At 37.8% G+C, this 15,633-nt stretch overlaps 1 protein-coding gene and 1 long non-coding RNA gene across 3 annotated transcripts in view; one reads left to right on the top strand and one right to left on the bottom strand.

The window, feature by feature from the left end:
• Nucleotides 1–15,633, bottom strand: part of DCBLD2 (discoidin, CUB and LCCL domain containing 2) — an 88,461-nt gene that overhangs the window by 13,948 nt on the left and 58,880 nt on the right. The window contains exons 4-12 of the mRNA XM_030329151.1: nt 13,531–13,582; nt 11,276–11,348; nt 10,825–10,958; nt 9,061–9,101; nt 8,009–8,224; nt 7,142–7,266; nt 1,620–1,770; nt 744–830; nt 471–596 (exon numbers count right to left, since the gene is read on the bottom strand). Coding sequence (XP_030185011.1) covers nt 471–596; nt 744–830; nt 1,620–1,770; nt 7,142–7,266; nt 8,009–8,224; nt 9,061–9,101; nt 10,825–10,958; nt 11,276–11,348; nt 13,531–13,582 — 1,005 coding nt within the window. The remainder of the gene's footprint in view (nt 1–470; nt 597–743; nt 831–1,619; nt 1,771–7,141; nt 7,267–8,008; nt 8,225–9,060; nt 9,102–10,824; nt 10,959–11,275; nt 11,349–13,530; nt 13,583–15,633) is intronic.
• LOC115523287 lies at nt 104–9,448 on the top strand. 2 transcript variants are annotated; one of them, XR_003971691.1, is made up of 4 exons: nt 104–320; nt 2,220–2,387; nt 6,271–6,465; nt 8,034–9,448. It is a non-coding gene; the product is annotated as an uncharacterized LOC115523287 (long non-coding RNA). The 2 variants fall into 2 exon arrangements; XR_003971692.1 differs by lacking the exon at nt 2,220–2,387.

The following is a 15,633-nucleotide window of genomic DNA, read 5'->3' as shown; positions in this document are numbered from 1 at the left end:
GGGGGAGGGTCAGAGAGAGGGAGACACAGAATCTGAAACGGGCTCCAGGCTCTGAGCTGTCAGCACAGAACCCGACGCGGGGCTCGAACTCACGGACCGCGAGATCATGACCTGAGCCGAGGTCGGCCGCTTAACCGACTGAGCCACCCAGGTGCCCCGTTATTTTTATAAATAGAGACTACTTGTGTTTGGCTGTGGTGGGGAAAAAAATCACAAGAGAAGACCCAGAATATAGCAGCCATCTCTAAATATTTAAAGAACAATTCTACATGGCACTGGAGAAGAGAAATCAGAGCGATGCAACCAGTCTCTTCTCTAAGGTAAGGAGTAAACATTTTTGGCTCTTCTTAAAAAACAGTTAAGAGGAAAAGAAGCTGAGGGTTTAAAAACCGGACGTGTTTCTGAAAATTGAAATTACAAGCAAAATAAAACGCGACCATGTAACGGGTGCTAATGTGGGGGCCTGGTACCTTTGGTTACATTCGGAGTCACGGTGGTGTTTCGGATATCAGGAGTGGCAGTTGTTTGCTCCGTCTGTGCAGGAAACTCATTGCTACTACGAGGCTGTAGTGGCTGAGTAAATTTGGGGGCTCGACCTTGAAAAAAGTTTCAAATACTCTTTATTCTTTTGTCTACAACAGCTTGATTAAAACAAAGTTCTTTTACAATGCTTTTAATATGTTTTTGGAAAATTATACCACAATCCAGGGACCACCGCATTCTCACACATGAAGCAGGCATACCTTTGGCTATTTTTGGAGGGGTTGTGGTGTTTCTGAGGTCATTGCTGTTTCGAGGAGGTGGAGTTTGAGTGAGTTTTGGAGGACGACCTTGAAAAACGGTTTAGAAAAGTTGAGACATTTTGCTTATGAGAGTCATAGTTAAAAACAGTCATTTAAATGTCTCCAACGTTCCCTAGAGTAGTTATTTCTGCTCAGCGATTTTAAATCTCGGAGAGCAATATGTCAGAAGGATAAATATACTATGCATTAAATGTACAAACTTACTAGGATTTCTCACTTTTTGAGATAATTATATTCTCTTAAAATAATTTCCTTAGCGAGGAGAAAACGGAGGAGGTGAATAATGTTTAAAGCTACAGAATGATCATCACAGTCTGACACACTACTCATTCAAGTCACTTAAGAAACATTTGAGGGCCCACTGCGTGGGGCCATCCTGGTAGGTTTTGGAGGTACGATAGGAAACAAAGTATTAAAATATTATGTAATTGCAGGGAAGTTATTTCCGCTTCTAATTTATTCAGAGGAAAAGGCACTTGGACTAAGCTTACTGTTATATCATCAGTGTTTGTGATACAGTATATTATGCTACATGAGTCCTGATTAAAAATTAAGATTGAGACTATGCCTGAAAAAAATCGCATTATATTATCTCATCGATGATATTCTCTCTTCTTCCACCTGTAACCTTTGAAACCATTCTGATAACTAAGTTTTTAATAGAATAATTATTTCTTTGTAAAATTTCTTTAAGAAGATATTATAATTAAAAGCTAAACACTCACATTGTCGTTTCTTATTTTCTCTGAGAACAGCAAAGCCATTTTAAATGAATCCAGTAAAAATAACATATCTTAAAACATACTATCACTTTACCTTTAGGAATAAACTGACATCCAAGAAGTTCCATTTTCATGGCAATTTTCTGCTGCCATTGGGTAGGATTCACTCTAATAAAACGTGCAATAATTGGTGGCAAAAAGTTATTACGCACATCCTGGTGATAATCTTTGTTTCCTTGAAATATCTTTAAAAAACAACAAAAAAATGGTTCTTTACATCAGCAGAGGTCAGGGCTAAATTGTTCCACTGAAACATGTTTTTATTTTTTTTTTTGCTCTGGGCCTTAAATGAGATCTGTAAGGTATAACAGTAAGAATTAATTTCTCACAAGATAAATGAATCATAATTTGGACAAACTATTAAGAAACTGCACATTCTTCATCAAAAACTTATAAAAACATTGAATACGAAAATGATTTTAAGATGATTCAAACATAACAAAAATGTTAACTTGGCAATTTGGGAAGAGGGCTTTAATTTCAATGAGTTTAATTCCATTAATAAATCAGTAATTCTAGTGTAATTACCAACTATTTAAATATATTAAGTTTCTTTTCAAAGTAAAGCATAAGTGAACATACAATATCTTAGAGGAAATGCTTTACTGTGTACTTTTCATAATTTTTCTTTCAGAAGAGAGAAAGTGAACGCACACTAAGGAATACAGAAGTTATATACCTCCACCTACTGGATAAACTACATAAAGACACTTCCCACATTAACCATTTTCATCTTGTGTTGCTATCTGAACCAGAAAAGTGATTCTGAAACACTGCTCCCTGCCGAATATAATGATCTTAGGTAAACAGCAACAAATGTATTATAGGTATCATATGAATAGTCTTTAGATAAAAATACTATTTCAACGGACTATCCCATTCCCTCAACCATTTCAAGGAAATAATGCTAGTATGGAACACTGCAAGAGCTCTTATTTACAAAGCATTTTCATTTAATTAACTCAAATGTTCTTCATGACAGCCCGATGTAACAGGCAGAACTCAGAAAGCTGAAGCTCACAGAATGTAAATGGACTGCATAACCAGTCAATGATACGAGCAGTGACTTGAGTCTGACTTAATTACAGGGCTCCACTAAGCAAAAAGTCCTTGCTCCTTCAGGCTAAATCACCTGGTTAGTTTCTAAAGACTATTACTAAATCGGTATCTGCCTAAAATCAAAGTACTTTCTATCTTATCAGTTCATGTTGCAGCAGATAAATAAATGTTTAGCTCTTTCATCAAGTCATGTCTGGATATTATGGCTGTTTTATTTTGGCTGGTTCACATAGCATTAGACTAAACTTCTAAGACGTGTTAATAGCCTTCATTTTCTACAAGGGCTGAAGTTGTAACAGTCTCCACCACAGATCGTTTCTTTACATGCAACTGAAGATTTAAGGGGAAACTCTCGACAGATCCTAGAAGGGTCTCTCTCTCTGCAGTTCTCTTCTTTATTTCCTCAGAAATAAAATAAAAGCAATTATTTGTTGTCTACTGTACTAGTGGAACAGGAACAATAGTTTAGACATAAAAACTAACCCTGAGATCTTACTCCACACTAGAGTTTCATTTTTATAGAAAACCTTAAAGGATAAAGATTTTATATAAACTAAGTAAGAAAGACTTGCTCTGATCTTTGACCATTTATTATAAGACCCTGTGTGTAAACAGGTCTGTAAGGTGTCATGAGGATAAAAATGGAAATGGAAGTCAAAGTTCCCACTCTCAAGGAACTTAAATTTTACTGGATATTACCACACACAAATATGGCAGCTATTCAAAAGCAACATGTTATCAAGTTGTATATACATTCCCATTTTTTTTTTTTTTGCTGGTTAAACATTTATTTTGAAAATTCATTTGGTGATTAGATGATAAACAGAAAATGAGCCAGTATCTTCTACTTTTTATCATTTCTTTAAGCTCTGAAAAACCACAATAAGACACAATGTCATACATATGGACAGAGTAATACAAACCAATGCTTAAAGAAGAGCTGGGGATGTTATTATTCTCTGAGTAGGTGTGATTCACCAGGAATTGGTCAAGGGCTTCAAGTTAGTACTATGAGCACCTCCTATGTGCAGAGATTCACTTCAGAGCCGTGAATCTGAGCTTCTAACACCAGATTTCCGGAAGAGCCACCCACACAGAGGCCAATCAGGATTTCTATGCCAGTGGCCTGTGTGTCTCCTGGTTTATTTCAGGGGCCAGGAGCACTCCTAGCCTGAGGCTTGGTTCTTCCCCTGAGAAGTCATTTGCTCTGATGCAGATGCCATGCCAAGGGATAGTGACTCGTTCAACCCTCACCACTGGGTTGGCAGCATTTCAGAGCTGAAGCTTTCATCAGGGGGCTCTGGGCTTTGAAAGGAAGGACAACATTCTATTGTTCTTTAGGTACATTCCCATCTACTGAAAAGAAAACCAAAAGCTGTCTCAGTCTGTATGTGCTCATCATGCATGTGTGCATGCTTATTTAGAAAGGGTGTGAAAACAGAATATACCAATTACTCTGGAGTTGGAGGTAGATGAGGGAGCAGATGGGCTAATGTAAGTGAGCCAAGAGATTGGTATTTTATATAATTCAATGTAAAGACTTCTACTTCTATCCAGGACACTAATAGAGACTAAATTTATTCTTTGACCTGAACATCTGAAAAAAATAGATACAATATATAAAACAATGGTTTTTAAACGTGGGACAAAAGGCAGTACAGGGCAATATTCCCTGAGAGAAGAGAAACACACGAGGTGAACCCTTCTATTGCCCCAATACTGTCTGGAGAGAGCCTTCGTGTCTCAGTGAATTGAGAACACAAAGCTCAGAGATGGAGACGCCAAGCCAGCTAGAATTCACAAGACAGGGTATAGGAGAGAAAAGAACTGCAGAGAAAGAGAGACTTCTAGGATCTGTAGGGAGTTTCTCCTTAACTCTTCAGTTCCATGTAAGGAAACTATCTATGGATGGGAAAAGAACCACTGAAAAGGAGTCCTTTTCAGGGTTGGGAACAGCACATGTTACCAACAGTGTGAAGAAAACTCATTTATACATGGGACTTTGGGTTGAGTACTTGGAACACTATTGTCTCTGCAGTAGAAAAAAAATCTGAACTAAAAGCTGCTCAGGTCCTGCCTAACAAAAGCTAAAACGTAAACCTCAAAAAGACCAAACAATTCCCAAGTAACCTAACTGCATACCAGAATAAAGCTAAAAATATTTGAGTAATAAAAAACACTAGCACCAAACAATGTAAAAGTTCACAATGTCTGGCAACCAATCAAAAATTACCAGGCATGTAAATATTTTACATAATACCCATCAACACAAAAAGACCCACACGGGAGCACCTAGGTGGCACAGTTAAGGGTCCAACTTTTGATTTTGATCTCACAGTTTGTGGGATCATGTCCACGTCAGACTCTGCGCTGACAGCGTGAAGCCTGCTTGGGGTTCTCCCTCCCTATCCCTTGCATCCTCCCTGCTTGCTCCCGCTCTCCCCTCTCTCTCAAAATAAACTTAAAAAAGAAAAAGACCCACATGTGACACATTAGTAGACAGAATTAGCAGATAAGGGCATTAAAAGAGTTATTATATACTCCATATGTTTTAGAGGTGGAAAAAAGCATGAGAATGTTCAGGAGAGACTTGAAAAAAATTTTTAAAAGCCCAAAACTGAAAATTTTGAGGTAAAAATACAACACAGAAAATAAAAATACACTGGACAGGATTAACAGATTAGATGTTACAGAACAGATTAGTGAACTTGAAGGTAAAACAATAGAATTTTCCAAACTAGAACAAGGAGATTAAAAAAAAAAAAATGTGTAGAGCACCAGTGAATTGTGAGACACCTGCAAGAGTCATAATATTCATGTAGTTAGAATTAGAGAAGCAACATATTTGAGAAAAAATGGCCCACAATTTTCCAAATTTGATGCAAATTATAACCAACAGATCCAAGAAGCTCGAAAAAGCCCAAGCAGAAGAAACACGAAGACAACTACACAAAGGGACATCATAATCAAACTGCTTAAAACAGATGATAAAAAGAAAATCTTAAAAGCAGCTAAGGAATAAAAAGCCACATTACTTATTGAGGAACAAAGGAATTCTCACTGGAAACGCATACCAGAAAACAATGGAGGGAAAAACTACATCAACCTAGGTTTCTATACTTAATGAAATTATCTTTCAAAAATGAAGCAAAAAAGAAAGTCTTTTTCAGAAATATAATTCAATAGTGCTAGATGTTTTTATAATAGGAGCATGGATAATTCTTATAATTTCAAAAAATTAACTATATTCCACAAGTATAACAAATATTCTACAAATAAGTACAGATGTGCTCAGAGTAAAAAGTAGCCAAGTTTGGGGTTAAGCAGAAGAAGATAAGTATAAAGACAATACGGTTATATACTCAATGGGTAGAGCCTCACCAAAGATGAAGGTCATGTGATATCAAACAGAAAAGAGGGAAGACGACCTTGAATAACAACGAAAGAGTTTAGATCCATATGACAGATTATAGGAAGCCCCTGGAGTTTTCTGACTAGAGAGGTAAGTGGTAACTGAAGATATATTAGCAAATCATACATGATAGAGAACTGACAGCATCATATAGTTGAAATTAAACTCAGGGAAGTTTCACTAAAAAAAATTGTGCTTACAATTTCAATTCTAGGTGATAAGAAATCCTCCCTCCTTGAGCACAAGGATTCGCCCAGTTATAAGATCTTTGTGATGGATCACGAGCCAGAGGTACTTCTGCCTACTCCCCATCCCTTATCATCTGCTCTGGACCATTTCTGCATTATCACAGTCTACTAACTAAAACAACAATTTCATAATTACCACAGAAGTTAAGAAAATTCTTCAGGTAGGAAAAAAAAAAAATAGAAGTTTCCTAAGACAAAATTTGGGGAGGTAATCTTGAAATGAACTTTCAAATCTATATCCTACACTATAATGTACTTTTGCCTTTAGCTTTTGTCTTTTGTCCCCCCTGGCCTACAGAAAAGAAATCTGGGAACAAAATTAGGCTCTCCATCATTCTTTGGATTAATAAGAAAATCTTAAGAAATTACAAGTTCATTTTTAGGATTTCTTTTTTTTTTTTGTAAGTTACCACTACTTACTCAAAGTCATTCATGTAGGCTCTACGCCCAAATTCACTCATTCATGTAGATTCTACGCCCAACGTGGGGTTTGAATTCATGATCCTGAGATCAAGAGTCACATGCTCTACCACTGAGCCAGCCAGGCAGTCCTCCTTTTTAGAACTTCTTCATAAAGTATCTAAACAATTGAGTTAAAAATGTAGTGAAAAACATCAGGAAAGTACTTACCCTTAAAATAATTAAAAAGGACCTGGAACCACTAAGAATTTCCTAACCACAGTTAGAAGAGTAAAGAAAGCTAAAAACCAACACAAGGTAAAATAACCAGAAGAAAGCAAAGGCCAAGTGATAACCAACGTTAACATCACACAGGAGAGCTTCCTTGATTTTTGGTAAAGGCCCATTTTTAAAATAAAACCATGATAATCATTTTACCTTATCCTGCTCCACACCAGGCTCTCTGTACACCGTCCATCTCTGTCCATCATCGCTGTATAGAATTCTGTAGGCTGACACATAGTAATTGTGTTCCACCATGGTGGAGCCAGTGGTTACGATGCCTAAGGAACGCAGAGTGGCTTTCATTAGTGTGCACGGTCTGATCCTTGAAGTTTGTTCAGCATTGAAGCCCAAATACCTAACGTGCACTGACCAGACATTTCTGCCAGTAGCACATTACCGTCTCTAAGGGCCAGGTTTCATTATAATAGTAAATAAATCTTTGGCTCTGTTCCCTTGTAGAGACACATGAATTATGGGTGTACATAAGGAAAGGACTATTCTGTTTTGACAGCTTGTGTTCACATCACTGTAAAATATATCTTATCTACCAAGTAACAACGACCCCCTGGGAAGGAACAGATTAAAACGATTATTTTTTTTCAGAACCAAATCGACATAAATCTTTAACAAAAATTACTTAACCCAATTCTAATCAATTATTCTAACCATCTGATGAACTGCTCCAAATAAATTTGTATTCAGCACATGAAGAGTATTATTTATAGCACTTAAAATGAACTTCTTGAACATAAATTTCTTTTAACGACTATAAGAGATGTCAAGATCACTTAACTGAAACAGTACCTTAAAAGAATCTTATTACAATGAAAAAGCAAAGTTAATAAAAATCAAATACCAACCCCTCTCCTCTGCCATGTTTCATAAAACCACCTACAGTAATATTTAACACCATACAATTACATTTGCAGTGACATAATTTTCTATGAAAATCTTCGATGTTATCAGGTTTCTGAATAAAATCAGAACCAGGAATCATTCTAGAAAAGTATGTCTCCCAACCTGTTATCTTCTTTTCTTTATTCAGATCTATTTGTAACCACTGATACTCATCAGCGGCAAAAGCAGCCCAAGGAGGTCCGGGTTGCTTCAGCCTGGCTTTCTCGGGTTTCCAGCTGTTCTCCCGCCCTGTGTGGTCAGTCCACTCCAGCACAGACGATGCTGTTATCTGCGCATCGGCAATCACCCCGGATTCCATCCCCAGTGTGCCGTAACAGCCTGAAACGACAGAGACAGTAATGTGGTTTCCAGAAATAAACTCAAAAATAAACTCAAAACACTGTATAAATGTGCTCATTGGAAACTTTCTATTGTACATGTAATTAATATATACTATGCTAATAACACACTGTAATACAGAAATTTCAAAAGTAGGCGATGTTCTTGGTTCTATGTCTTTGTGTCTTGTCAGGAAATGGACAGACATATTTATTCACAAGCAATAGCCATTAGTTTAGCAGCAATGCATTATCCTCTTCCTGGGACACTGTCTTCAGACCAGTGGATGACGCACTCCCTACTGCCTTCAGGTGTTTGCTCAGGTGTCACTTTCTCCACGAGGCCTTCCCTGACTCCACTTAAAACTCCAGACCAGTCCCTCCTGCACTGCCTATCCTCTTTTCTTGACTTACTTTTCTACATTTTCTATAATATTATAAAGAGTTATTTATAATTTATTTATAATTTATTATTTATTTATAATTTATCCACTGTTTCCTGTCAATCTCTCAATACCAGTATTTAAGCACCAGGAAAGGAGGATTTTGTCTATTCTGCTCACTTTTGTTTCACTAGCACCAGAACAGTGCCTGAAAAATCAAAGATGCTCATAAATATATTCTGTTGAATTAATTACTTGTTCAGACATAGTGAAAAAATCACCTTTCCCAAGGAACTTCCCAATAATATAAAACCTTCAGTTATTCCATCCATTGTATTAGTGTGACATATGAAAAAGTGCAAAAAAACAGCAATTGGCATACTGCAGGACAGTGTTTAAAAAATATTAACAATTACACAATTATAGTAGGTTACAAAGTCCATGAAAGGCTTACCACTTGTCTTAAATGTAAAAAGACTTGTAGATAAGTGTCCCCTGAAAGAGAGAAAGGTTTTTCTTGGTGACACTCATATATTGACTTCCCCATATTTGTCTTAGTAAAACTTTTTCTTTTGTTTTTATTTTACTATACAAAGAACTAAGGATAGTCTATGGCCATTAAACAACTGATACTGTTCTCAGCCCTCCCCCCCACCAAAAAAAAGTCTGATTTCAAAACAACTTCTGAAATCAGAATAACAACTTCTGAACTCAGCATAAACAACTTTCTCTACAAGTATCTAGTGCCTGTATCACACATGAAATGTGCAAGTATGCCCATGTAACCTTTAATATGTACTTATTTTATTTATCTTTCATGGAAATAAACGGATTCCTCAAACTTTTATGTGTCATTTGCTTTTGTTGCAAGTACATTGTAACTCTCAGAGAATGAGGCTCAAGTTTCCTGGGGTAAACAGAAAAAAAGCTGGCTACAAATAAGAGAGCTTGCACTTGTTACAGGAATAAGCACAGCTCAGAACAAGTTTAAGCTGCAACCCAGCACCGCATCTGGATTTCAAAGTAACAGGCAAGTTAAGTGCAGTGGGAAGAATGGAGGGGGAGGGGAACACGTGACTACTTTACCAAGGACTCTAAAGAACCTGGGGGGATAAAATCATCAGTGTATGCTCCTGCCTTCAGCACTACATTCAAACCATTATTCCAAATGGATGTGACCCACCCTTATTTTTTTCTTAAGGTATGAAAGGAAGAGAACTGATGAAAAAAATTCTTTCTAAAGGTAGAAGAGGGGAAAGGAATGAAAGAGTCTGCGTAAAATCATCTAGAAGAAACCAAGAGATGGAAAGGTAGCTAAGTCTATACCAGGGATGGGCAAATGATATTTCATACAGGGCCTATTTTGTATGGCCAGGGAGCCAAAAATGGTTTCTGTATGGTTAAAAAGCTTTAAATGAACCGAAAAAGAGTAAGTGACCAGGGACATGCGGCACATAAAGCCCAATATATGTGCGAGCTGGTCCTTTGCAGAAGAAGTCTGCTGGCTCCTGTATTATACCATCATGGACACAGATTATGCTCTCATCTTCTGAATGAAAACTGCCCTAGGACCTCTGAAGAGAAACTGGCCTGCTTTCAATTAGGCTTAGTATTACCTACAGGACTAAGCCCATCTAAGAGGCAAGATTTACAAAAACAGATCCCAAGTATTACATTTCTATTTAATGTTTCAACTTTTCTTGCTTGTGATGCCTATTCGGTTTCATAAAACTGATCACTGTAGTGACCATAAAAATACATTCTTAAAATATTCTCTTTGGATTAGAGGAGGATTCGTAACACTACTACTTCTGATTTATGTCAAAATTTAATTTATACTCAAAAGTAGTTCAGTTATCTCAATCCATCCTAGGTCACACAGGCTGTAAGAAACAGAGCACTTATGCCTCCTGATCTTTAAAATGAAATAAAAATTTGGCCACAGACTTTTAGACCCTTACTCTCGACACTGTTTAAGCACTCAGGAAAGAACAAATCATCCTCCTAAATGACTACCTTTCTGATTGAGAACATGCCAAGGTAGTGAGACCTGGCCTATATTCTTCAGGATATTCAGACAATCAGCACACAAAGATGGGAGTGCTCACCCCACCGTTGTGATTCCATGAACACCATTAACAGCGATGTTGCTCAGGTCTAACTAGTCACTATCCCACCCCTGCCCAACCCTCTTATCGTCAATAACACATATACTTACACCACAGATGTGACGTTGTTAGCCAAAGAACTCTCATAATACGGGATACCTTTACTAATTACAACACTGATTTGGCCACCCAAAATGTTTGACACTACTCCTGCGTGCACACCAGCCATGCACAATGGTGAGGACTTGAAGAAAGGAGAAATAAAAGATTAGTATTTAATTTTCTTTGGGTAATTTATAAACAAGACACTCCTTTCCTCAAGAAAGGAGTTGACCCGGGCAGTATTCTCAGTAAATATAGGATTAGTGATGTGATAACAAAGAACAGACTTGTAGCACAAGAATGAAACATTACATAATACAAAAAAAATAATAATAATAATCCCTTGAAAATAAATTAAGATTAAAGATATTCAATCGGTACACATCAACCTACTCTGGAGTTTAAAAAAAATAAAGTTAAATCACAACGTTAACATAAGTCTATGTTACTGCGACTTACATCTCTGTATCCATGAGGGATTGTTCCAGAGATCTCAGCAAAAGGAAGCAAACAACCAGCTGGGCAGTACTTACTGTGAAATGAAAACAAGTTCAAGGGTATATACAGTGTACTTTCTGGGGGAAAAGAACAAAAACCACATATTCATTTTTCAGCTCATTTAAAAAGTATAATCTCACTGCCCTAAGAGAAGCACCACTTCTAAAAAGCCCCTTTTTTTTAGTTCATAATGAATGGTAGACATTTTTGCTATATGATCTATTCATATTTAATATGAATTTAATAGCTACAAGCTATTCTATTTTGTGAATGAACCACAATTTATTTTACCAACCTTCTACGGATCAAATTTAAGTTGACTTAAAAATGTTTGGCATTTATTCATTTATTTACTCATTCACCCACCCATCTACCCACTCAACACATTTATCCGAATGTCTATTTTGTTGTCTGTTAAGTGCTGGGCTGTGCTAGGTACTGGATTTACAAACATCAGCCAAATAAATATACCCCCGTTTTCACTATGTCTATGCTCCAGAAGTCGGGGGAAGGACGTTAAACTGATACCTAAATGAGTAATTAATTAGATTATGATTTTGCTACGAAGAAAAGGTGCTCCCTAAAATAAGTAGGAGAAAGCAAAGTTAATAGAAGTAAAAAGTAATACAAACATGCAGTACATTTACTATGTGCCGAGCAGCCTTCTGAGTACCTCAGGTAACCCACACAAGAACCCTAATGGTAGATATCATTATTTTCCTCATTTTACAGATGAAGAAACTGAGAAACAGTGTGCCCAGGTCCCGCAACTGGGAACTGCCAGATGGGCTCCCGGGTCTAAGTTTTTATACCAGGCTCTGCACTGCCTCAGTCAGGAAACAGGGCTCTGAGGAAGTGAAGCCTCATCAAAGGGAGGGCAATGCACCCTCATGGACAGGAACAGCAGGCCATGAAGCAAGGGGGCCTGTGTGTGTGTGTCATCAATGGAGGACGACCAGTGCAGGTAGAGTACAGTGAGCACTGTAAAACTAAAAGGGTAACATTAGTTTGAGAGAAGCTGGAGAGGTAGGCAGGGGCCAGATCATGCAGAAGCCTTGGGAGCTATGGTGAAGAGTCTGGAATATATTTCTAAGTAAAAATGGGAAGTCAATTAAGGATTTTGACAGCTTATACACACAATCTGATTCATATTTCCAAGAAGGATTATTCTGGCTCCTGAGAAGAAAGAGACTGTAAGGAACTACGAGTGGAAGCTGAGACATCGTTAGGCTGGTAGTGCCATAGGCCAGGCAAGAAAGAACGGCAGTTTGCATTTGGGTGGTGATGACGGAGCTGAGAGGAGAGGCTACAAGACCCTCAGGCAGGGCTGGGTGCCACACACTGATGACAGAGCCACCTCTGCTGATCGGGATCCTCCCTGAGTGCTGAATAGAGTACCCATCCCTCACAGAACTATTCTGGAAGACAAAATAAAGGTTGTTCTTTGGGGAGTGGCAGCAAGCTGGGGGGAGGTTAGTGACATAGCTCTTACAAGATGGGAATAAATTTGCCAGGCAGAGAGTAAAGCGATTCTAGGCAAAAGTTCAGACAGCTCAGAGCAGTGTAAAGAATCCAGAGCCGTTTCAATATAAGTACGTAAGATGACATTGGAAAATTGGCCCAAGAGCTACTTGTGAAGGATCCCGAAACCAGGCTAAGGAATTTGGATGACATCTGCCCTAAGAAGGAACTCATGAAGATTTTAAAGTAGGGGAATGATCAGACATGTATTTTAGGATGTAATTTGGCAGCAACGTGAGTGGTGGAACAGAAGCCAGCAAAGGTTAGTCCCAGCCGAGACAAGAGACAAAGAAAGCAGCGAAACAGTAGTAGAAATGCTGCCTGGGCAAGAACACTGAAGAATTCAGTCCCAGCCGAAATCATTCTCTTCTCCTTTTTGAGAAAAGATAAGTAACGCCTCTAGCTTCATTAGCAGTTTTGCCAGGCTTTGAAAAGCAACTAGTTCTACTTTTAAAGTACATTAAATTATACTTTCATTGTAGAGAAGATCCAAATGCTACAATTAAAGCAAAATTTAAACATGGCTACTCAATGGCTTTAAATAAGCTCTAATTTGCTGACATCTTAGAGCAATGATTATGTGTCATGTGTGTGACATACACATTAATGTGCATTATCTTTAGTGTATAAAGAATAATGATGAAGTAGATGAAGAATAACAGTGAAGGGAAAAAAGGTTACAAATATAGTCATACCTGAACTCAGGTTCCAAAAAACTGGATGCAGTGTCTAAACAAGTAATTAGATCTAGAAAAACAAAAATAAAAAACAGATTCAATAATACATACTTTTACTGAACACCAACTGTTTCCAAATCCCAAATCATATTGTTTTAAATTTTAAATCTCAACAGCTGTCAAGGTAGTACTAATAACTTTCTACAAATTTTTGTTGATCATGATTTCCTTGATTTTAAAGTATCTTGATTTCTAGGGCTCTGTCTCTCCAATACTGTTTCCTACCACGTCACCTCATTGAATCCTGTATCATATATATAGAAGTTACACAGATGAGTGTAATTTACAGACATAAAATGACTTCTACAAAATATAGCTCCTGAAAAAATAAAAACTTTTTCATTATTGTATAGCTTAAAAAACAATCCTTTGCTAGTTACACACAAGGAAAACAGTGACAAAAGAGAGGTGAATTAATTTTGTTGCTCTAAGTAACTAAAATCTAGTCCATGGCCAGGACCAGGAGCACCAGCATCTTCCGGGAACTTAACAGCAATTCAAACTCTTGAATACCTTCCAGACTTACAGAATCTCTGGACGTGGATACTCAAAAATCTGCTTTAACAAATCCTCCAGGGAATTCTTAAGCACACTAAAGCTGAAGAAGCCCTAACCTAAATAAGACGGAACTTCAAAAATTTAACATTTCTATCTAGAAACCAAATCTGAGCAAGAGGTAACTTGTTTCGTTAAGACTTGGCTCACAGACTGGGTAAAACATGGCTTTAGGTTCAAAGATGTCAATGGCTTCCTTCTGCTCTTAGCACAGAGGGCAGAGCTGTCAACATGGCCCACAGGTCTTGAGGTGCCTGGTCCCGCCTAAGTCTTGTTTTGTACCTGTGCACAGGTTTCTTGCCACATCCGCCCTCTTTGGTTCCTTGGGCACATACTGCTCTCTTGACCGAGAATGATTTTCTACTGTCCTTTAGCCTTGCTGGCTTAACTGCTGCATCCTCACAGAAGCTGTTCCTCACTTTCACAAATCAAACACCTTTAGCACATGGTAGGCACCTAAGGCTTTTTGTTTGTTTTAATGAATAGGTGACTATTACATGTTGTCAAAGTACCACGTGTTATGTAAGAACAATCCGTTGACGTAATCACGGAGCTATAAGCAACATCATTTTACTATGCCTAGTCTACGGACAGAAAAGGCTTTTAGTCCTCATCTTTGTATCTATTGTCAGCAATCACAGCATATGGCCTAACAGGAAGCTTTCAATCAACATTAATGAATAAAGGGATGAATAAAAGTCTGTGACTGTTGGCATGTTTGGCTAAGTCCATTCTTGGATAGCCTGTATAGAGGAAAACCTAGGCCTTAAGGCAATCACAAAAGTAAGTGATTTACATATAAATTCTTGGCCAAACAACTGAGCTGAGGGTGACAATACACTGATGAGAGAACACCCCACATGCATCCTAGCATGCTGACGGATACAAATGTTTGTTAAATTAATGGGCACCACAGCAAGCATAGCATCACTGATTATTCTAGATTACAATTCTGAAGAAATTATCACCTAAACGAAATCTGAAAGACCTAGAGCTAGTAACTGTTATGCCAATAGAAAAGTGATTATTTTGAAAGTGATTACATGGATTCATATCTACACACCATAGACACTTGAATGATAATTAAATCTGTGTTTTAGGAGTTTAAGAGAATACATGCCTGGATAGGGGTTCACTAAGACCTGGCTGAATGACTGGGAAAAGCAGACACACTGAATTGCCTGTACCCTGATTATTCCTAATTACTCCACACTGCATCAACGAGAACTGATTTTCTGCTTTTCTGCTCTACCAAAAGAGTTTCTAGCTTCTAAGATTAGAGGTTCAACTTCTAAAATTAACAGCCTGGGATGCAAAGGTACCTGTGTGGTCCAACATGGCATTCAAGCCACAGGAAGACTGCCAGCTGGCCTCATTACCTTCAGGCCACATGCCAGAATGCTGGTCAACTATGGATATACTTGATCAGAACAGGGTTTTATTATAAGTCCATGCAGAACTGAAATTCCAGATTATGCCATGCATATGTATGCAGCTCACTTGACC

This window comes from Lynx canadensis, chromosome C2 (assembly GCF_007474595.2).
Source record: "Lynx canadensis isolate LIC74 chromosome C2, mLynCan4.pri.v2, whole genome shotgun sequence".
NCBI lineage: Eukaryota > Metazoa > Chordata > Mammalia > Carnivora > Felidae > Lynx > Lynx canadensis.
Note: the sequence above shows the minus strand (reverse complement) of the source record. Positions and strands in the feature narration are given on the sequence as shown.